Source organism: Archocentrus centrarchus, chromosome 15 (assembly GCF_007364275.1).
Source record: "Archocentrus centrarchus isolate MPI-CPG fArcCen1 chromosome 15, fArcCen1, whole genome shotgun sequence".
In the NCBI taxonomy this organism is placed as follows: domain Eukaryota; kingdom Metazoa; phylum Chordata; class Actinopteri; order Cichliformes; family Cichlidae; genus Archocentrus; species Archocentrus centrarchus.
The window spans coordinates 28,081,768-28,105,668 of record NC_044360.1 but is presented as its reverse complement, the minus strand read 5'-3'; the positions used below and the strand labels follow the sequence as shown (position 1 = coordinate 28,105,668).

General features: G+C 42.0%; 1 protein-coding gene across 3 annotated transcripts in view; it reads right to left on the bottom strand.

Moving 5' to 3' along the window:
• Positions 1-561: 561 nt before the first annotated feature.
• LOC115793512 (SERTA domain-containing protein 2) overlaps positions 562-23,901 on the bottom strand; it is a 41,059-nt gene continuing 17,719 nt past the window's right edge. The window contains exons 1-3 of one of the 3 annotated variants that reach the window (XM_030748543.1): positions 14,886-14,991; positions 4,301-4,643; positions 562-4,144 (exon numbers count right to left, since the gene is read on the bottom strand). In XM_030748543.1, coding sequence (XP_030604403.1) covers positions 3,377-4,144; positions 4,301-4,643; positions 14,886-14,890 — 1,116 coding nt within the window. In that variant the 5' untranslated portion in view covers positions 14,891-14,991 and the 3' untranslated portion in view covers positions 562-3,376. Of the gene's footprint in view, positions 4,644-14,885; positions 14,992-23,901 lie in introns of those variants that run through there. The other 2 variants (XM_030748541.1, XM_030748542.1) reach the window with 2 other exon arrangements.

Genomic DNA, 23,901 nt, shown 5'->3' with positions numbered 1-23,901 from the left:
AATATAGAAAACAGCATTCCTGATTTTACCCTTTGAAAGGACTGCATCATAATACATCACTTACGTTGTATAATTATTACTTTTTTAATGTTTCGTTCCAAAGCTTTCTGTTAAATCTCATGGCCATCCTCATCAGAGGTTCTGCGTACGACCCTCTCATCACATGAGCCATATTCCACACATAAGTTGACCTTGTGTTAAACTTTCCCTCCTCACCTTTTCAACCTTAAACTGCTGCTTGGAGGCTCTTAAACTTGAAAGGCCTATTTTTTTCCCCAAACTTTACTCTGGCTTTGACAGAGACAAGAAGGAACCACAACAGACATTTGCTCTTTTTACAGTTTATTTTATATGTATATTTATATATATATATGTATATATATATATATAAAACTACAAAAGTAAGACTGTTTTCAAATTCATAGACAGCTGTACTTTTATTTCATTTACTTTGTATACATATTTTTATATATATATATATATATATATATATATATATATATATATATATATATATATATATATATATATATATACATACATATATATATATAATCTACTGTCCACATTTGGATCCCAATACAGTGATCAGCTGATAGTTTCTCTCTCTGTGTTTGTGTTCTATTGCATAGAAAAAGGCACAGCTCTGAGGTCTGTGTAAAATACAGCCTTTGTAGAGGGAATCAGTCCATGTCTGCGGTTTGAAATTGCCGCACGCTCAGACAGCGCTAAAACCGATTCGGTGACAAACACTGATCGAAAAAGACTCAGAAGCTTGAATGTTGTTCATACTATGTACATTACTTTTGGCATCGGAGCGTCTGACAGGCTTTGGAGACTTGACATCTGAAGGTTGGAGATGGGCTTTTTGAGTATTGCTGCATGAAGTGTTCGCCTTCGACTGGAAAGTGATGAACGCGAGTACAAAAGATGTAAAAAGTTGTGGCCGCCACCCCAGAAAAACAAACAAACAATAATAAAGCAACAAAACAAACATGAACAAGATAATATAATTACCTATGTATATAAAAAATGGCTTCCACCCCATAGTTCCACACTCAGATACATTCCTATTTGAAGTACATTCCTACCACACATTCTGTACACACATTTACAATCCAAATGTTCACTTCACATAAAAAATAAATATATTTACACAAAAAGGAAAAAATCTATATGAATAAATAACTTCATTGACAAAAAAAGAAACAGAAAAAGAAAAACAAGCACTCCAAAATTTAAACATGGTGAAAGAAACAAAATACAGTCATCTAGAAATGGTATTAGTTGGTGCTGCTATGTGCTCAGCTCACACTCTGCTTCAGTTTAAAATGCCATTCTTTTACTACCTAGCTGAAGTCAAATGCACCCTGGGAAGCTGAGGATCTTCCACCGGAGCATGTTTGAATTCACACTGTCAAACAACACCACGAGACCACTGCAAAGCTGTGCAAAGACCAAACGGTTCATGTGTTACCTGTTGCCAGCTGAAAAATCGACCCTTTCGTATAGAGACAGATACCGGTGGTGTCCCCTGTGCTCGGGATCATTGCTGTGTTGAGAAATGCTTCTTTCTTATCTTCCTGTAAATATCTAGACAGATGTTGAAGATATGTATGATGAGAAAATACAGCACGCAGCAGCTACGAAGGTGTCGAACATTAAAGCTGCATCGCCAATACCTTTTATACTTTTGTTTCTGTGTTATGTGTACCTTGCAGTGACGAATCCACAGATAATTATCACTCAAAATCACTTAGACACCAGTTCTGTCTTTTAGTGCCATAAATGGGTGACCTGTGTGGGGTGGTGGGGAGTCGGGCAGTGTTTTGAAACAGCACTGCGATGGTTGCAGTATCAGGTTAACACTGTGGTTTGGGTTCCTACTTCAGTGGAAATCCACATTCGTATTTACGAGCCAGATTCAGGCCTCCTGCCCTGCAGAACCCTGAGATTTAGCATTTTAGGACTTCTATTCTAAACACAAGTAAACGGGTGTGTGTAATACTGTATGCCCTGCTACAAATTGCCTGTCACCTGCGTTGCTAAATCTGAGGGAACCAAACCCTCCCAAAATAAATAAAGTAGTCCTACTAAACTCTTAGATTTTCCTTGTGTAATTTTGAGAGTCGCATGGGTACCACAGTGAATTTCCCTGCAATGGGTAACAGCTGTTTTGTTTTGAGGCTAGCATAGCTAAATTTAACATGCGTGTAGCGAGCCCTAAGCCTCTGCTTAGGCTGCACTTTTCACATCATCTACAGCCGACTGGGAGCCATGAGTCGGTACTGCTGCTGCTGCTGCTTCCAATGTAAACACGCCGAGCTTTCCCCTGTGGGTGTAGCTCATTTGAATTCTGCTGCAAGTGAATCATGATAACCAGCTCATATGACCAAACTCATGTAAAACAGCATCCAGCACAGTTATATGTGCCTGCTGATAAGGAGGGGAAAGAAAAAACAAAAAAGATCCTGCACTGAATTCATAGACATGATGTGTACAAGAAGAGTTTACCAAAACATCCTGGAGAGGCGTCTCAGAGCTACTCCCAAACTATAACCATATAGCCAAGCTAACATGTCATCTAGCACACTGGTAAAACTATATATTCCTTTTTATGCTTGCTTTACAAATAAAACATAGCATCTGTAATAAGATAGTGATTAAATAATTACTATTTGATCATGAGAAATTACCTTACTTAACCATAGGTTTAATACAATAAATTAAAAAAAGCAAAAACATTAAGGAGTGACCTCTCTAGGCAGCTAAACTGAAAAAAATACTGTAAAAACAGGAATTGAATAAGTGGTCATGTTGAAAGGCACTCATCTGCTAAAAGCCATAATTACAGTGTGTGTGTCTGTGTGTGTGTGTGTGTGTGTGTATGCGTGTCATGTTTACACTTGTATTTCTTTACCTGTGAGGAGTAAGTGTCCCCACAAGGGTAGATAGAGTTGTCCAGAACAAGGACAATTTCATTGCTTCTATTTACAGTTACTCCTTAGGGTTAAGGCTTAGATTCAGGTTAAAGATTACAAAGAGGATTAGGTTTAGGGAATGAAGGGAGTCAAAGGAGGTCCTCACAAGTATAGAAATACAATTATGCGTGTTTGTTTCCCCGTTACTTCATTTCCATATTTGGAAAGGCGAGCACAGTGCATGCACAGTGTTGTGTAGTAGTAGTAGTAGTTGTCATAGTAGTACTAACTGACATCACCATCGATGTTTACAATTACCGACTTTTGAAGAGAGTTTAAAAACAAAACAAAACACATAAACAATGTAAAAACAACAACCAGGAAAATCGATCCCACATTTTTGTTCCAGTCTGTTCTCCTGATTAAACTGTTTCTGATGGGGCGGCATCCTCGAGTCAGGAGCCCACCAACACCTCCATGATGTGGTCCAGTTCTGTCAGATCAATTTTGAAAGGCTGATTGGCTGAAACCTGGGGGGCGGGGCCGTTGTACGGCGTGCCCAGCGATTTGATTAGGTCGTCTGCTGTCACCACTGGGGACAGTTTTGCGAGGCTGCCGCTACTTGCCATCCCACCCCCTGCTCCCCCTGCTGTCGTGCAAGGGTCAAAGTCATACATGGACGTGTCAATGTCGGCGAAAAGGACATCATCCAGCGCCAAGTCTGAGAGAAAAGGTGAGGGCGAGGAAGAGGAAGGTGGACATGAAGGAGAGGAGGAAACGTCTACTAGGCCACCAGGGGAAAGTGTAGAGAGAGCGTCCATTGGCCGGAGCTCAGCACAGCGACCTTCTACTAGGAAAATGGCAGCTGCCTCTGGTTTAGCACCCATGGTCCTGCAGTCTCTGGGTGAGCTGGTGGGTGTGGGAGGGAGGGCTTGGGTGGTTGGTGTAGGAGCTGGGGAGGTAGTCATGGTCGTAGTATTAGCTGCTGCTGTCCTTGTTATGGCTGTAGGAGGACCCAACTCCATGTCACTCAAAGAGGAGGAGAAGACAGGCACAGGGACAGAGGGGGGCGCCTGGCTCAGAGGTGCTGAAGGGGGAGGCTGCACTGGGGGTGGTGACAGCGGAGGAGTGGGTGGAGATGGAGCACAAAAGGCTGAATCTCCACCATCCTCCTCCAGTAAAGAGGCAGGAGTGAGGCAGGCCTCCAAAGGGGCGGGACAGGCCTCCAGACGGGTGGGGCAGGCCTGGGATGCCTGGCAGTTGGGAGGCACCATTGGGTGGGGCGAAGGTGGTGGAGCGATCACTGGCATCAACAGTGCAGAAGGCTGGGATACCTGCGCGCTCGCTGCCGCTGACAGAACGCCGAAAGATGGTGGCGCCTCACGGAAGCCCTCATCCATGGGGTCGTCGGGTGGTGGTGAGGGCGGAAGAAGAAGTGGCCGCAGGGAACCCTCTTGCTTGAGTTCGTCCTGGATGCGTCGGAGCATGTTGTTGATGAGGACGCGGCGCTCCAGACTGGGTTCTCCGAGCGGCCGCTGGCTGTACAGCTTCATCAGAGAGATGTTGAAGATGGTCTGCCGCTGCAAGGTGTACGACACCTTAGAAAGACCCTCTGGACTGACGCCTAGCCCCCCTCCCGCCACCGGCGCCTCCAGCGTTTTGCCTTCCAACCCCTCTTCATCCTCGTCCAGCTTCCGCTTCGCACCTTTACCGAACATATATCTGAAAAACAAATAACCAGAGACAGGAGAGATATTTAAGACTTATAAAGGTCATATAATATTATATATGCTTATATAAGCATAATAAGTCTATTTTAAAAGCAACCATACTTTGGCCTACTTAACAATCACTGATTACGCTGATCTGCCATGGTGGAAGCACACTTGGACAATTCCCATTCAGGCTGCTGGAGTTTTGTGGCAGTTCAACTTACATAAAAAAGATAAACTAACATTCCTTAATAACTAGCTATGTTTTAACATTACCAGTTATTTCCTCTCCCTAGCGGACTTTTTGTGACTTTCCACAACCAATTCAGAACACTTCCTTGACCAAAGTCTGAGTGTTTCTAAATGACTGAAACTTGGCATTCTGATTGGTTCCCTTTCAGCAATACACCTCAAAAGAACTTTGATAATCCAAAAAATAAATAAAAATTCCCACCTCGCTATTGGGGGATATTTTTATGTTGACTCAAATCCAGCAGCCCAACTGGATTTCAGTATAAAATGATAATAATAGTCAAACCAAATCTCATCCCACTAAAACACTGACATCCACCAGTGAAGTTTTCAGACTGAAGCGTAGCAGCTTAACTGGGGTGATTCAAGAAGCTGCTTAAACACAACGAGCTTACTGTGACAGGGGATTAAAAAAAAAAAAACATATATTGAAACCATAAGCAGCTGCAGCGGGAGCCTCACCACTGCACACCGAAGCCCAGCACACACACATATAAAGTAGTTATGTAATAGCAGTGCTCCCTGCTGTACCACAGGATCAGAGGCCAGATTTAAAGCCCAACCCCTCCACTCTCCCTCCTCGTGCCATATTAGAATAGCACACTGAGTTACTAAGTTGGGGGTGGGGGGGGGGGGGGGGTGTAGTAGGAGAGAAACGAATGAGAGAGAGCGTCACAAGAGATTCCCTGAATATAAGCATATTAACTTTGAGATATACATGTAACTACTAAATAGTTTTAATATCTATGCTGCAGAGAATGCAAGATAGGCAGAATGCAAAGAAAGAAAGAAAGAAAGAAAGAAAGAAAGAAAGAAAGAAAGAAAGAAAGAAAGAAAGAAAGAAAGAAAGAAAGAAAGGCATTGCTGCAGTGTGTTTGACTTTAATCCAGGCTGACAGGCTCATGCAGCCAGTCGCTGTCTACACACATACACACTGCGCATGCGTCTCCTTAAACACACACACACACACACACACACACACACACACACACACACACACACACACACACACACACACACACACACACACACACACACACACACACACACACACACACACACACACAGGAAGCATGAGCTGCAGGCCCAGTCACCAGGACTGGTTGGTTGCCATGACAAACAGAGTCAGCTGGGAATTCACCCAAAGAGATGACAAAGAACGGGATGGGAGGTGGGGGGCGGGGAGGGGAGGGGAGGGGAGGGGAGGGGAGGGGTGGGGAGTAGGTGGTGGTGGTGGTGGTGGTGGTGGAGGGGAGGGGAGGGGTTGGGGCGGGGCGGGGCAGGAAGGAAGAGGAGGAAGACAAGGAGGAGGAGGGGAAGAAGTGAGAAGAGGAAGTAGAAGAGGAGGTGAGAGACTGATCTGGTAAGGTGGGAGGCAATGAACAGCATTTTCTCCTCCCTCTATCAAATGATTGCTGCTGAGTCGCCTTTGGGCAAGGCACTGAAGCCCTAGTTACATCTTTATCAAGACCATACAGGTCTTTTGGTTCACTGGCTGAACATATTCAGGTTCTTAGCAACATTTTACTGTTATTAGGGGACACAACATTGCACACACACACACACACACACACACACACACAAAGACCAGTGAATGTGTATTTGTCAAAATGTTGAATTGTTCCTTTAATCTATGCAACAGGCTCATTTTGCATAATAAGAACATCTGAATATGAAACTATGAAGGCACAATCCAGGCTGTTAAACAAATGTACGTATTAGAACTACAGCAGCTGCCGCTCCACGCGAGTGGACAAATAAAGAGCGGCACCCTCAAAAAGCTCAAATGCTGCTGATTATATTTAATGCTACAAACATTATCACCAACAAGTACTTTGGCACTCGAGCCCACAGTCAACAGGCTAACTAAAAACATCTTCATACTCATATTTGACACGTCGTTCATAGCCCAGGTGAATGAACCTACAGCTTCTGAGGGCTAGTGATAAATGAGTAATGTGTGTTGGACATGGGTGCACATATGAACACTATAAACGGCTTCCTCAAGAGACTGTTCAAAAATCTGTCTGTTTTTTTTTCCCCATCTGTAAACAATATTGCATGTCCTCCATCTTTATGACAGCTGGCTCTTCAAATGTGGCCGTTCACAACTATTAACACTTTTTTTTGTATGAACTAGTCCTGGCTTAAGCAATTCGTGCACAAATTAGTCACATATTCTTATCATCCAAGGGAGGAAGGTCAGCATCACCAACAGATTCCAGCACACTATGTACAAGGACTGACAGGTGAATGCTGGGAAATGCACAACTACAGACTTTGGTTAAAAAGTATACTCTGTTACATGGGGAGAGGCTTTTTTTTTTTTATAGCGTGCATATCATGATGTGGATATAATATGGACTGTAGCACAAACATCAGTGTAAAATTAAAGAAAACAAACAAAATAACCTAAAAAATAATTACATGATTTTATTGTCATACTTTCAAAAATAACATTTCTATTTGAAATTCTGTCAGCAGAATTAACAGGTAAGCTTAATGCTGTAGTTTAAACAGCCAGCATCAGACTAAAGAGAGACCACTGAGCACCCCACTGCTTCAGCCCCAGGTGAGAGAGAGCCCAGAAGTAGCAAATCTTGAAGGAAAAGCTTGTTCTATCTATCTGCACAGCACACTTCTGCAACAGTCTGGGCAGCTGCTTCATTAGCTCCATAATGTGCATCAGGTGTTCAAGTTGTCATTTTTAAAATGATAATTATCCTCAAGATGTTAGGCTAAACTTTGCTTGCTCTGTGCTGGTGGAAAGAGGACCTCTAAGGGTTAGTGTGGGGACTATTTTACTCTTAATGGGACAATGATTTGCAAAATGACCATCATGTTGTACTTGATAAAACTTGAAACTTGAATGAGACAAACCTATCAGGAGTCTACTGAAGTCATAGATGAAGAGAGCAGTTGGGTCAGTTTTCCATAGACTTATATAACAAAACTTCTTTTTGAAACCAGATAGTTGCCCCCTGCTGGCCCTTAGGAAGAATGCAGGTTTAATGCACCTTTCACACCCAGAAGCTACGTGAATCGTTTCCAAACAGTCTTTTTGTGTTGAAACTGAGGTACAACGAAGAAGTAAAAATATCAACACGCATTCAACTGCAGTAAAGAAATTCTCGGGGCTCCTTCAGAAACAAATAACTGATCTTAACATTGGTGTGTGTGAATTTTGAAAAAGCAGTCTCTCCATCCACTGCAGCTGCTTGTGGATCTTCCAGGAAAATGGCGAATCAGAGCGTGTCAGAGGGAGACAGAAACAGAGAATCAAAGAGAGAGCAACAGAGATAGTTTCAAAGCCGTTTGCGGGTGTGTGATTGAGAGCTGAAGCAGCTGCGCATGTCTGACTCACTGAGTCATGGTGGGGTGTTTAGACTCACTAACACACACAGACACACACACAAACACACACTCATACACACTGAGTGCAGGGCTGACATACCAGAGGTGCCCCACCCCTTACATTCCACTTCATTATCCTCTTCTTCCCTTTCCTTCTACTCCACCTCTTCTTCACTCACACTTTCCTTTTTACTTCTTCTACATCTTTCTTTTTCATCCTGTCTTTAGCGTTTACCTCACGCCCTCCACCTCCCCGTTCCACCGACTGTCAAAGTTCACAGGCCCAGAACCATCCCACTCTCTATGAGCCATGTCTAGATATGACCGCACAAGGGGAAGAAAAACAGGTCATAAATGAGTCGGAGTGATAAAGCGCAGCAGCGGAGGAGCACTGCACTCTAAAATGGAGCCATGATCTTTACTCAAGGTCATTGTGACTTAAAGCGAATCACTGTTAACTGTCTTGTAAAGTAGTGTATTAAAGCACCTTTTTTCCTAAAGATTTTCTGTGAGGTAAACATAGTAAAAGGTCTGTTCAGACCTTCAAAGCAAAGAAGCTTTGACTAGAAATAAACCACGCTGCGGTTCTGAAGGTCAAAAATAGAACAAATTTTCACTGATAGTCACTAGATTAGATACAAAGTTAAAAAAAAAAACAGTAGTAGTAGCAGTACTCTGTGAAATGTTTCATTATAACAATCATCATATCAGAGGCTGATAATGAGAATTACTCAAAACTTTCTTTTAAGTCAAGTATCTAACTATGACTTCATCAATCTACGCAAACAATAACAGTTTGTTGTGTTTAATCCTCTTTTCCTTGCCTTGCTAAACATGCCATCACAGTGATCTGATCCATGATAAAAACATCTGCCAGAAGGTGGAGGGCGTGAGGTAAACGCTAAAGACAGGATGAAAAAGAAAGATGTAGAAGAAGTAAAAAGGAAGCATTTCTTTGGTTTTGCCTGCAGCCTAAAATATCACCAAATATACTGATATGCAAAACCAAGAACTAACCACACCTGACCTCTGGGCTGCTTCTGTCACTGCCTTTAGGCTCGTCTACTTTATAAAAGAAGGATTAACTGCAACTGATAAGCACAGGCTACAATCAAAGAGCTCCATATGGTGAAATTTATTATGTGGTAGGTACTTGTAGCTAAGCATGTATTAAAGATAAGATTTCAGAAAAGTGGGCCTTTATAATAAAACAATCACATGACGTGAAGAAGAACACATGAATATTAAGGTGGGATGACTGTATGAATAAATGAAGAGCGTGAAGAGTGTGAATCTCATCCCAAAATAATGGTAAAAGAGTGCTGTTTTTCATGTAGAGGTGTGGTCAGGTGTGTGTAAGCATGAGCGTGCGTGTCAGCCTGCAAACACACGGGTCTGCGGGCTGTGCGTGTTACTCCGAGAGCTGACTGTAATGAGTGTGTGTTGTGCAGTAGTGCAGTGCTAGTGGATGGACTCTGCAGTGATATTATGATCCTGTAACCGGATACGCTGGTTTCCATGCCTCAGCTGCACACACACACACACACACACACACACACACACACACACACACACACCACCACCACCACCTCTACATCAGACTATTTCAGGTTCTCTAGATGCACACAGTACAGACACCAAACTACACTGCACTGCACTGCACTACACTGCTGCAGGTCGAGCAAAAAAGCCGTCAAAGTTGAACGTGTGTTCGACAGTCGTCTGCAGGCATGACTGCACCGCCCCGTTCCTCCTCACTGTAATGCACCCAGCCCTGCACATGAGGACGACGCTGCCCAGCTCACTCCTGTGTGCCTGTGTCTCCCTCTCTTTCTCACTCTCTCTCTCTGACACACGCACGCACACACACACACACACGCACACACACACACGCGCGTGCGCGCGCGCGCACACACACACACACACACACACACACACACACACACACACACACACAAAATGCAGAACTAGTAAACACATTCCAGACAAAACCCAGAGGAAGACACGTTGTAGTTCTGGCCTGACCAGACCTACTGTGCTCACTAGGCTCCACGCTTCCACGCGTAACTTAAGATACAATTACACTATGACAATACATAGTACTACTACTGACACCCCTACTGGTCTATCTACTACTGTAAGAATACTGGTTTTATGACATATTTCAGTACTTGCACATGCGCTCAATTAAGGCGTGCCACAGTTACTCATGAACGCCTTTCTAGCAATTTGTCCCTTTAAATGTTCTCCTTTGCATTGGCCTGTAATAAAAGAAGAAAATGCCCCAAACCATGAAAATACATGTGTCATTCCCCAAAAAGCTGCTCTCAGCCAGACTGACGCTCAAAAATCAAATGTGACACCATCGAGACTTTTCATTAAGCGAGTCAAAGTTCACGTCGCACATGTGGTTTAAAAGGATGAAGATGTGGAGATGGTAAATAAAGGTCAATTACAAAGGTGAAGGTCATTTCATTTGTGATTTCCCCTCGAGTAGACTCAAGTGCAAATGTGCAGCCTACATGTAACATTATCATATTACTGTAAATATGAGCTCAGTTATGCCCCAACAAATTATTGAGAATGAGCTGAAACTACATTTATATATGACCTGATTAATCTGGAAAACACTTTTATTTTCAAATAGCTGGGGAAAAAAAAGCTCCTGAGTGCTTCTGTGGAACAACAAGGAGGGAAGACAGATGGTAGTAGAGAGTCCAAACCAAAATAAATAAGCCAATCATACTGCTGGAAACAATGTCCATCTGTGAGGGCTGTGTGTGTGTCTCACAGTGATCATAAACACTCACATGACAGAGGTCAGCTGGGTATCAGACAGGGAATTCACTACGATCTCTTACATAATAACGGACATGGTTACAAAACACCACAGCTCCAACTGCACAACATGCAGCATCCCATTAATAAAGAAGCACACCGGTGTGTGTGTGTGTGTGTGTGTGTGTGTGTGTGTGTGTGTGTGTGTGTGTGTGTGTGTGTGTGTGTGTGTGTGTGTGTGAGTAGTGGCATGCCAGCTTAGGTTGGATTTAACCCTTTAGTAAAGTGATGCTACTCTGATTAAATAAAAAGCATCTTTATTGAAGCTGGAAATACTTTAAATGCATTCCAGTTCATTTTTTATATTTAAATGCATTTTATTCATATAGTTCATTCACAGAATTTGAAAAGTCTAAAGTGACTTCAAAGATCTTTCACGTGCTATAGTTCAGGTCACCAACATGACTTTCAGTGTTAAGGAAAACAGTGAAAAAGAAGTCCAAAGTTCAGGGAATTTCTTGGAAGCCTTTTTTTCCCCTCCTGACTTATGATGAAGCTGTATTCAGTAGCCAGTATATCAGACACATGCAGCTTGTAATATTTAGTTGAAGTTTAGATGAGATCAAATATGAAGTATAATAAAAACTGAGTACAACAGCAGGTAGGCTATAAAACCTTGTTATTAACGTAGGTGTATCCAGCAATTAAAAATATATCTAAGTTCAAACTGACAGCAGTGTTTAAAACCTGGTGATTGTCCTTTCAGTGGAAAACCAAAACCCCTTAACCTCCTGAGACCCTGCGTCCACATATGGCATTTTGGCTTTGCTGCACCTTATACTTCATTGTGCTCAATAGTATTTTACACTTTGTTAAGTCATGTTGTTTTTATTGTGTTATACTATAAAATAATCCCAGTGTCCACATCTGAGGACATCTTTTTTTTCTCACAAAAGTATGTAACAACCATGTAACAAAATACAACTTCCTGCTCAAAGAGGAAGCTTAGTTTATATACATATCAGGTCCATCTAATGACAAATATCTAGGAGAAACTGAAAATGCATCGCAAACAGGAGCTCAGGTCTTAGGAGGTTAAAGGATGCCAAAACATTTTAGATTTAAGAAAAAAAAGCCTGTATTTACAGTCATGTATTGAAGAGGACACACAGTTTTTCCCAGAAAAAGGGGATCCAGGCTGTGTGTGTTCCCGTCCTTAATCGGGGGGGGTGTGTCCCACCCCAGGCCCGCCACTGATCCCTGTGTCAATCATAACAGACAGCTATGCCAGGCACCTTTTTTTTTCCTACAAGATTAAATGTTACTCATTTTAGTTAAAGGGACAATCCATCATTTTACCCTTCCCAAAGAACTGTGCAGTAACGCACAACGAGCACACACCAAAAGTGAGTGTGTGCGTCTCAAATTTCGGGTCATTTTTACATTCACGCACAAACTGAATCTGATGCTCTCTCTCTTTCTCTCTCTCTCTCTCTCTCACACACACACACACATACACGCACACACACACACACACACACACACACACACACACACACACACACACACACACACACACACACACACTTAAGTCTATAAATAAAAGGCAGAAGAAGAGAGCAGATTTAGGTCAGCAGACATGTCTACATGCTGTTGAGCACTCCACTCTCTCTCCACTGAGCCACCGAGCGAGAAAACAGCTTGACACTTCCAGTGACAAAGCCTCTGAAGCTACAGAAATCTACAGCGTTGACATGTCTGGTCATTGGGTGTAAAATAGTACCCACCTTATTACTGCAGTATGTGCCTTATTACTGCAGCACGCACCATATCGTGGCAGAATCGGCCTTTTTACCACAGTGCCCACCTTGTTACAGCGGCACCAGCCTCAATGCTGCAAGTGTCATCGTTTCAACTGCAGGCAGCACCCATATTACTTGAGGATAATCCTCATCAGCCTTACAACTGCACCTCAAGCCACACTGCTGCACTACTCATAGATGCTAAAGGTATACAACTTAACCTACATTAACCACACCTTGTGAACCAGCCTCGCTTATTATCAGGTCTTACAGATTCTAAATAAAAGCCTGCAGCTGTCAGGTCTTCTGCAGCATCCAGGCTCTCTAAGCTTTCATTTTTCCTCTCAGCTCGATGCTGATGTATTTGGTCTGGAGACAGCAGCATGAGCTGAATATGCTGCTGGGGGCAAAAATAAAATCAGGATCGTCTTTTTATGTACTGGAAATGCTCCAGGAAACCGAAGAGTAAAATTTTAAATTGACTCTAGACCCTACCTGGCATTTAAGGACCTCCTGAGGAGTTCCCCATTCAGCAAAAATTAGGCTTTCCTCTCTAACCCCTGTGTGGTTCTCTGCTCATTTACAGTTGTGTAACTCTGCAGCACATCTGCCAACTCTCTGTGGTCTGACATCGAGTCTATGTTGTGGGCACTCCTGCACACAAAGTAAGAATCTCTGACATGACCGATGCTCAGCTTGCAGGTCACAGCCCAAAAGTGAGGAGATGCTGTCATTAGGGGAGCTCACGTCTGTGTTGTGGTGTTTGTTATGAAAGGCAGGGGCCCCCTACCACAACAGCTACACTTAGGCTGTCTAAAACACTGGAGGAACACAGCAGCTTTACAGGTATGCTTCACAAAGCTAGCCCATAACAGGACATCAGGTCTTCTATGTTGTAGTTTCATAGATAGTCCAGAATGAGTGGGAGCCCAACGAAGATGAGGCTTCTTCTTCTTCTTTTCTTTCTTTTTTTTTTTTTTTTTTTTTTTACGGGTTTTGATTGTAGTAAAATGCCTTTCACAGCACTATGAGCCACTTTACAGCATCTACCATTTTCATTTCAGGCACGAAGCTGCAGCAGCAAACAACTAGCTGTTCAACTAGCTTCTAATGTCTAGTTATTGTTTATGGTTTCATAAATCCTTAATCGACCAATCAGCATACAATCGGAGAATGCTAGCCTCTTCTTATTAGAAAAACTAAAGAACGTGTTACATTTCAGTTTAGACATACTACGTGTACTGCATTTATGCAAATTTAAATATATGGGGGGGGGGGTTTGTTGTTTTTGGTTTGGTTTTTGTTTTCTTTTTTGTTTTTTGCCTAGAATAAGACTTAATTACTAATTTAAGCCGCTTCGCGTAATTCACTCCTATTTATCAGCGCCCTCTGCTGCACACGCAGCTGAACTGCAGCAAGTTTCTGTACTCTGGATTAAGAGGAAGTGGACTGGCTCTCCTTCATGGGCTCTGGTTATATCTGTACCTGCAAATTACATTTACTTAAATATGGAGCCTGTGTTTTATCTCCAGCTGTTGTCAACACGCTTCAATTAGGCTAGGTTCACTGAACGTATCATACATGAATGTCATTTATACATAAGTGAATTTACACCAAATTGTTCAATTTTTATGGAGCCTAATGTATAAATTAACTTTAGATAAATAGTCTAAAAGAAACTGTTTATTTAGTTGACGTTTTTCGACCAATTTCAACGTGTTTCTTGGGTGTATTTTGAGAAAGCCTTCAGTGTGTTTTGAGGAATGGAAAGTTTATCAGACAGACTCAGAAGTGGCGGCTGCTGCCTCGACTCTGTCAGCTGGACTCACTTTTTATAACACAAAGAGTGACGGTCAGTGGAAGTACAGCGGCAACTCGCGATTGCAAATATTAATACTGAAACTTTTTCAACAAGACTCAGGTACCCCGCAGCGGTACTGAAACACCAGCCGTCACCGTTTCTATTATTCATTACCAATAAATTACACCTTCATGCCTAAATTAAGCTCAATTCATCGCTGTGTATTTTGCTTTGCTCTTTAAAAATGTGCGAAACGACGTCTTACCGCATCCAGGTCCGCCGGGGGTTTAAAGAGAAACATGGAGGGTATTTAAACAGTCCCGTCGCCTACAGAAAAACAGTCCGTCCGAGCTCCCGGAGACTCTGTCACACAATGGCGCTGATAGGAGGAGAAAGCTGCCTCCGCTTACAGGAACGCTGCTGCCTTCAAGAGCCGCCCGACCTGCCCGCGAACTGAGAGGAACCTGTGCATATACTCCACAGTTTGGGGTCTTTAATCGCAAAACCCGAGCGGGCTATTAGTTAGGATTGTGTGGTACACAGGAAAAGCTGCTGCCCCATCCCTAAGGGATTTGATGAATTTTCTTTTTTAAAAGTTTAAATTGGAATGATCAACAAAATGTGTACTAAGAACATATAAGCCTTAAGAAATACGTTTTCTTTATTTATTAAATGTACTTGAGATTTTTGGCGTGACTCCTGGTGTCACTTTAACAACTCCAAAATTATTTTTATGCAAATCCATTTTTTTTGTCAGGGTTTATATATTTACGAGGAACACTTGAACGCATCAGGAGAAGCTGAAACCGAACAGCTGCCCCGAAAAGCGTCGTCGTCAACTTTGCTCCGCCCACCCTTCCACCCACACACGCGCGCGCGCGCGCGCGCACACTCACACTGTAACACTGTATCCCTCTTTATCTCTCCCACTCAACGTAAGACTAGTTATTTAAACATTAATATTTAGAAACGAAATGGAAGCAACGTTCACACTGTCAAGACTTCCTTTATACTTCTTTTATATCGTTTTCGCCTTTTCCTGCTTTGATATGTATTTAAAAGCTGAAATCATTAATTTATTCTTTTACTGAGAAAACAGTGGTCACGGCACCGAGCAGCGTACGGCGTGCTGTTTGGCCGGTTAGTGACATCCACCCTGCTCTGCAGCAGATGGCGGGGTGATGTCCGGTAAACTCAAACAAAACCCGGCAGTCTGCTCCGTGCAGACACAAACACCAGTTCACCAGCGCATCCTGAGGCACAAAATGGGCACACAGACAGTTTGTGGCCCTGATGCCCCCTGCTGCACGCTCACCCAGTTGTGCCCTAATACACTCACATTGCAGATCTCCCTGTTTTTTAAGACAGGCGGCGTGTTCTCAGGGCAGCCTTTCACTAACTCACTGTTTCCAGAACTCAACTGCTGGTACAAAATCATTCCGTTTTTGTCGTTTTAAAGGTGACAAAAACAGTATTTAGACCTTCAGGGTACACTTTAAAGGCCTGGTCACACCAGGAAGTTCACCATAACAATCATCAGTGTATCTTGGCAAAATATTAGGTTTAGAAACTTTGGTGATAACAATATATGCTATGCTACAGCTAGGTTATCACAAGCAGCGAAAAGTTAAACAAACACTAAAGTGCCATTCCCTGAACTGGCTACAAAACACAGACTATAGATAGAAGGTGAACATAATTCAATCCAATTCAGTTTCATCCCTCCATTCATCTTTCTTCTACTTATCCTTTTCAGGGTCGCAGGGGGTCTGGAGCCTATCCCAGCTGTCAGTTTTATTTATATACCAAGCAAGCACTTGGCGTCAGTGGGAAGGAAAAACTCCCTTTTAACCAGAAGTTAAAAGAGAGTTTGTGCACCTTTTCATTGTGGCTCGTTCATTAAAAATGTAATGATACAAGTTCAAAAGTTTCATTTGTTCAACTCCTGTCTCCCAACTTTCTGCAAGCTCTCCTTCTTTTGTACAGCAGTTTATTTTCCTGCAGAGGATGATGGCATAAAAGTGAATGGTGCACAAACAACTTATAACATACTCCAACACAGCTTGCTATTGCTAATTATCTTAGCACTCCAAAGACATCACAGTGTAGCACATAACCGAATACCTGTGCAGATTTATTTTGCTTCTGTGACTTTTTGCACTGCTTGCAGTGGCTTCATTGATCCCCCCCCCCCCCCCCCCCCCCCCCCCCCCCTTCAATTTTGACTTACTTCATTTATAATTCTGGCATAACAGGGCCTAAACTCATCCTTAGATACAGGCCGGGAGACATAAAAAGTACAGTATTATGCATAACATGTTTATACCAGTCTAAGTTAACCACAGACCACAGCTCAATGATGCAGCACTGCAGAACTTGTGGAAACAGCTGATCAGACAACATTGCAACATGGATGTGTCCTATTGTTTCTTGATCATGCAAACAAACACGATTGAAGCCTCAGCTGCAGTACAGCTAACCAGTGCGTTAGCCAGGGTGCATATGTAGCTTCTGTGGTGAATGGAGATCTGATTTTAGTTGTGCGTTCATCTCTCTGGACTCTGAGTTGACTCATGAATGCAGAGCAGTGAGGAGGGATGGCTCTAAATAAAGATTTCAGGTCAAAAACAGGAAATGGCTCAGCGAGCAGGGAGGGCAGGGCCATAGCAACACCAACTGGAGAGAGCTGCACCCACAACATCCCTCTCTCCCTCCATCTATCTTTATTTATTTCTCCCTTGCTCTTTTATTTCCCTCACTGTGTAAAAGTTTTCGCTGTTGCCTTAACCCTAATTTTCTCTCGCTGCCTCTCTGATTCTGGATTTTACTGTCATTATGTTCATTTATTTATTTTTTTCTCAGGTTCTCATGTCAGTTCAGGGACTTGCCTGATACATCTACAAGGGAAAGAATTGCACATGTATTCAAACCACAATGAAAAATATTGCTGTTAAAGTGAACAGTGTCATTACAATTGCAGCAGTATCAAAGATAATATACTGTGTGCATGCTAACTAAATAAATGTTCTTTGTCAACACTGCCCTGTGCATGTATCAGGTTGTGTGTGTGTGTGTGTGTGTGTGTGTGTGTGTGTGTGTGTGTGTGTGTGTGTGTGTGTGTGTGTGTGTGTGTGTGTGTGTGTGTGCCAGCATTACTGTGAACCTGACTCACTGGTCCAACTCATCACACACTGCATGAAGCTACATCCATCCATCACCGTGCTTTCATCCATCACCGTGTTGCACCTTTGGGTGGTAACATGTGGGATTATGACAGTCACCAGAATTAGATCACCGAACATCATGTTCCATTTATACTCAATAGGACAACACGCGGTGCCTTTTCATATCATCAGGCTCTATAAATTCATGCAGACACACGAGCTGAAAAATGCCACCAAGCAGAACAGTTGATTCACACTCGCATGTCTGTTACTCATTAGTTTTGTTGTATTGATGTATTGATTGTGTCCTTGATTATGTATTTTTCTCAGTAATAAAGGAAGTATCACTACAACGTCTATCAGCATGTTGGTGACTTATTCACTGCAGTAAATGAGATTCCGCAATTCTGGCAAGTAGTTCTAAGTTTAGTAACCCACTGCTGTGCCTTTTATTATTACTGTGGCTATGAACACTTTAACACCTCTACTACTACTAGAACTACAAGTATTACAACTGCCATTACTATTGTTACACCTACTGTACATTTCCAGTTATTACTCTGCTGCTACAGATGCTGTTGCTACTACAAGAGTCCAGCTGAGGCTTTATTTTTGTTGACAATGCTGATTTTAAGGGAGTAAAAAAATGCAGAAATTGATATGTGAGTTTGTGAGAGTGTGTGGTTGTCTGTCTCTCTGTGATGGCCCTGTGATGGACTGCAACCTGTCCGGGGTATAGCCCAATTCTCACCCTACGTCAGCTGGGTTTGGCTCCCTGCGACCCTTGCAAGTTGGAAAGAAAATGTACGTATATAGATATAGATATAGATATAGATATAGATATAGATAGATGCTCCTTCTAGATGCATTTAAGGCAGATTAACAGAAGCAGAGTGGACTGGAGCACTTGGCTGAGAAGACATTGGGCAGTTTTACACAGTTTTTACTAGCTCTAGTGAGGTGATGAAAATAATATATTGTTTATAATTTAAACCATCTCTAAAGACCCATATATATACTTTTAGATAAACATGTCTTCCCTCATTGGAAACTAATGTTGCATTTATCTTGGTATGTAAATGACACTTTTATTTCTCAGTTAATATAAAGGAAGATAACTAAAAGGTACTTCGGTGCATATCATCTTTCTTTTTATTGTCTCAGGAATCATTTTAAATAGATTCTGAAACAAATCATTACACAAAGAATCAAATCAAAGAACTCCTGCGCATCACTGCTGCCGTTCTCTCTCAACAGGGTACCAAGAAGCATCTACATAAACAAACATAAACACTGTATGATATTACATCAATATCATGCCCTTAACTTTAACCTCCCCCAAAATGTCCCTTACATCTCTGGAACTAATGAGTCAATATATCTTTACTTTTTGCAAGATCTAGTCCCACTCCAAATAATGAATATTCAACAGTTATGAGCAAACAATGAAGATAACTATCCTAATCTATTCTAACTATTCTAATCAGCTTGCTTGGCTTCTGAAAACAGTTGTACAGTGTAAGTGTTGTTGTTGATAATCAAGTCTCTGGAAGATTTAAAAAAAAAATGAAATGATAAAATTTGTATTAGTCAGAACTGATGATAAGCAAGTGATGTTCATCTCATTTATTGTGAAATATAGAAATATAGATAAATTTTTCCCCTCTGGCCCTCTGACCCCAAAGAATCATTTGTAAAAGGCAATGTTCTTCTCTCGTTGACCTCCAGGATACGTTTGTTAAGATTGCATATATGTAGGAAGTCAAGGCGAGTTTGCATTTGCTTTGTACCACAAAATAACTCAGCAGAGATAATCTCAGTTTTGAACTACAAATTTACGACTGCCTGTTTCAAGACGGTGGTCCCCGTTCTAAATGGATCTTAAACCCTAAGAGCATAAGTTAAATTTCCAAAAAAAGAAGCCTGATCCAAGTGGAACCAGAGCTCTGCCAGACCTGATGTCATATTTTAGTAGGTTTTAGCTACACGCAGGTCAACAGCTCGCATGGAGACCCAAAGAGGTACGGCGCTGGCTGAATGAATCCAATATTGTTAGGTATGGTCTGATGTTAAAATACTGGCCATTGCCCCAAGAGACTAAGCCTGCAGACTCACCAATAGGTTCTCAGATTGTTTCTGGAGTGACCCAATCCACAATGTATTCAAACCCCCCCCCCCCCCCCCCCCCCCCCCCAAAAATCCTGCAGTAAAACCCAAGTGGACCTGTAAAGACCTCTATCGTGACCAAAACTAAGGACAGAGTCTATAACACGAGTGTTTGCAGAATCCAGTGTCTTTTTTCTCATTTTGGCACGTACTACAGACTAAAAGTGCAACATCAAATTGAGGTTTGCCTTTAAATTACAAGGCTATAGACTGTATATAAAAGATGGACACTGTGCCATCACCCATTGGTTTGTTAAGTCTTGCTGTGAAGCCTTGAGCTGAGTGTTTTCACCACTGTCATCTTCACTTTCTGAAACTAGACATCAAGAGGAGACGAGAGTAGGGCAGAGCTATGAAAGCAAAACTTGTGATTGATTAGTCGTTACCCAATTAGACAGCATACCTTGTTTTTGTTTACTCTGATGAGGACCATAATTTGCAAAATGAACATCACAATATATTAAGACTTATAGATTTAAACAAAGTTTTTACTGAGCTCATAGAGCAAGGGAGCAGAGGACTGTTCTCCCAGAGACTTCAACATAAGCCGCGTCTTTCTGCAGCCACAGTATTTGCCCCCTGCTGGCCATTAAAAAGAATGCAGGTTTAAGACACTTCAATTATCAGACACCAACTCCATCTTTAAGAGCCAGTGTACGAACCAGACATAGCCATATGGTAATTATTCTTCCCTCTACGACTTCCCTGGTTTGTTGGTCACATAATAAAGATGTAAAGGAAAGAGAAAATATCTAACTGCCCCTTGATTGAACATATAAATGGAAATAGCTTATTCAACTCAAGCTTTGAGGCCACGGTTTGTGGTGAGCTGCATTACAGTGCTATAATACTTTGCCCCCATAGTTCCTTATTATGACAGATTATTACTCTGTTATCCCCCACAAATGGACCTTAATCTAATATCAAAGTAATTGCAATTAGCTGTAAGGGGAGTGTGTAACATGTTTATGTTCTATAACATGTGGAAACAACACCGTTGATTATCTTTGATTATGATTTAAAAAAAAAAAAAAGTCACACATTAAATCTTAGAGGAAGAAGAGTAAAGCCAGTAGAAGCATTTGTGTGTGCTGCCAGATTTGGGGAGGGTGTGGTGTGAAGAGAATATTATTAACGCTATTAGACATGGGTGTGGCACACAGGCCCAACATGGGAAAAAAAATAGGGTTGGGGGGGGGGGGGGGGGGGGGGGGGGGGGGGGGTAGGGAGGGGAAAGGCTCCACACCAAAAACACCCATCTGCTTTCTTTCCCATTCTCTCTCCCTCTCTCTTTGTCTCTACCTCCTCCTATTCTCTCTCATTGTCTCTTTATCAGAGTCCACCATTGCCCCCTCTCTGGCCCATACACAGCTGCTGCCTCAGTCACATGCATACACACAAAATGGTTTATCCCTGATATGATATATATCCAGAGTTAGTGGCACAAATTTATACTAAACACCCACACAAAGGTGGACTGAGCCTGTTGGTGTGTACCTCCATCCATCCCTCACACACAAACACACACACACACACACACACACACACTTCAGTATCTTTTTTTTTTTCCTTCTCATTACATTGAGACTTCAAACACTTGTTAAGTGCCTTGACTCACGCACTTCAAAAGGGGAAGTACAAGTAAGCAAAGCAAGTGGGCCTCCTACAGTGCTTCATTTTAGTCAAATATGTCTAAAATGTAGTCATGCCGCTTAGACTCCCTGCTGTTTTCTTGTAATCTAGGTGATCTAAGCATTCTGCTGCGACAGTCAGCGGCAGCCTGTGTCTGTTGATGCTATACGGAGGTGATGGAGCGGCAAATAACCATCAATGAGATCTACAGTTAATCATATATTCAGGAGAGCATTAATAAAAGGAGTCAGTGTGTTTAGTCTCACAGGATTAAAGCTGGGAGTCAGTTCCAAACTCACAGAGTTAGTTTATACTGCAGCAGGAGTTTGAGCGGGCTTTTTGGACTTGTTGCACAGCATCCTACTGTTTTTCAATCAGAAAGCAACCTTTACATGAAAAGAGAACACACATCTTTAAGCCTGCCACATGATTTGAGACTGCTATCTCATGGTTGACATGACCCAATTATATCATTACATGTCTGCAGAGATGACAAATGGGGCTTTTCAGTGTTTTTAAGCCTGTGACGCGGCTGCACTTGAATTACTGCGCTGTTTCTACATAATAAAAGAAACTGTTGTCTAAATATGATAAATGTGTGCTTATCTTGGGACAACAAGCTTCTGTACATCATGATCTTCACAAGCTGCTTTCATTAAAGAGTCCTTCCTTTTATCCTTAGGATAAAGTTTGTTATCTAAACTAAATTGGACAATTAAGCGGTGATCCCAAGCAAATAGTTTATCTCAAGATTACGGGATTAATTATCTTGACATACTGTAACTGGCCTCAGCAACAGCAGCTGCCACAGGTTTTAGTATAAAGCTGAGATATTGTGGTCAAAACAATGTCAGCTTTTATGGCTACACTGTTTAAATCAATTTCATTCATCATCAGTATGTATGCGTAAATAAAGGTGAGGTGCAATAAGGAAGATCAATCCCAAAAAAAAAGAAGCAAACTTTAAAACATTCAAGTGAAGTTACTGTTGGAAGCAAGAGACCAAAGATATGCTTTTTTTTTTTTTTTTTTATTAAAAAAAAGTTGTGGTTTTTTTTGTTAATGTTGGATGATTTCTCTGCTGTAGCAACATCTGGTGATGGTCAACTAAATTGCAGCAACCTTTAGGGCTGAAAAATGAAGCCACCACAAGTCAGTCCCGATAGAGTGTCATGTTTTAACTGGACGGCATTAAAAACCATATTTACAGCCTTTAAAAAATGTTTTTGCCTCTGTGGAAAGTTTCCTCCTTCATAACAACATTAAGGAAGCTATCGCTGTCTGCTAGGCCCCAGCCCAGCTCACTGAACTGGACCTCTCTAACATTTCTGCTCTGGAGCTTCTTGGAGCATTTTACTGGAATTATCTGCCAGATTAGATGGACATCACATCCAATAAGTTTCTGCTCAATTTTAGTGAACTAAATTCTATTATTTTATTCATCTGTTGATAAATACTAATTACTAAGTATCTGCAGCTGCGTGTGGCTTCATAAATTCTATGAAGGCAGCTTGCTTACCAGGTTTGCTACCCAGGTTTCCACCCTCTCACCCAAATAGTGTAAAATCAACATGGCCATGGCATAAATATTGAGGCATCAGACCGTGGAGTCCAGAAGCCAGTGGGCGACAGTCACAATGGCTCAACCATCTTTTTAAATACAGTATATGGATCAACAGCGACGTCATCGGCACATGGCACTTTTAAAGTTATGCTGAGCTGAGTTCTTCCTCAGCTGTGATTGGATAATTGAGGCTATTTCAACTGCACAATTTCACATCCTGCCCATTAGTCATGCGGTGTCATTAAATCCACACACCTCGGGCTGCTGTGAATACAAACATCTGCTCATAACGGTCTGATTTTTTCCCTTCTTTTCATCCTTAACCCTTTAACGCCAAGTGTATCATATTTGATACATGGTGTTTTTTGAGATAAACCTAAATATAATACAATTTTAAGCAAGAAATTGCAAAAAAAAGAAAAAGAAAAAAAAGCCAGATGTAGCAAATATGAAACAAATTAAAACTCATATGTGCAAATTAATTTTTCATTTCCGTCCATCTGGGGGTGGGGGCTGGGGGGGTGGGGTGCTGGAGCCTATCCCAGCTGACATAGGGTGAGAGGCGGGATACACCCAGCCTGTCACAGAGCTAACACAGAGAGACAGACAACCATTCACACCTATGGGCAATTTAGAATCACCAGTTAACCTAACCCCACTAACTGCATGTCTTTGGACTGTGGGAGGAAACTGAAGTAAATCCACACAAACACAGGAAGAACATGAAAACTCCACACAGAAAAGCCCCTGGGCCA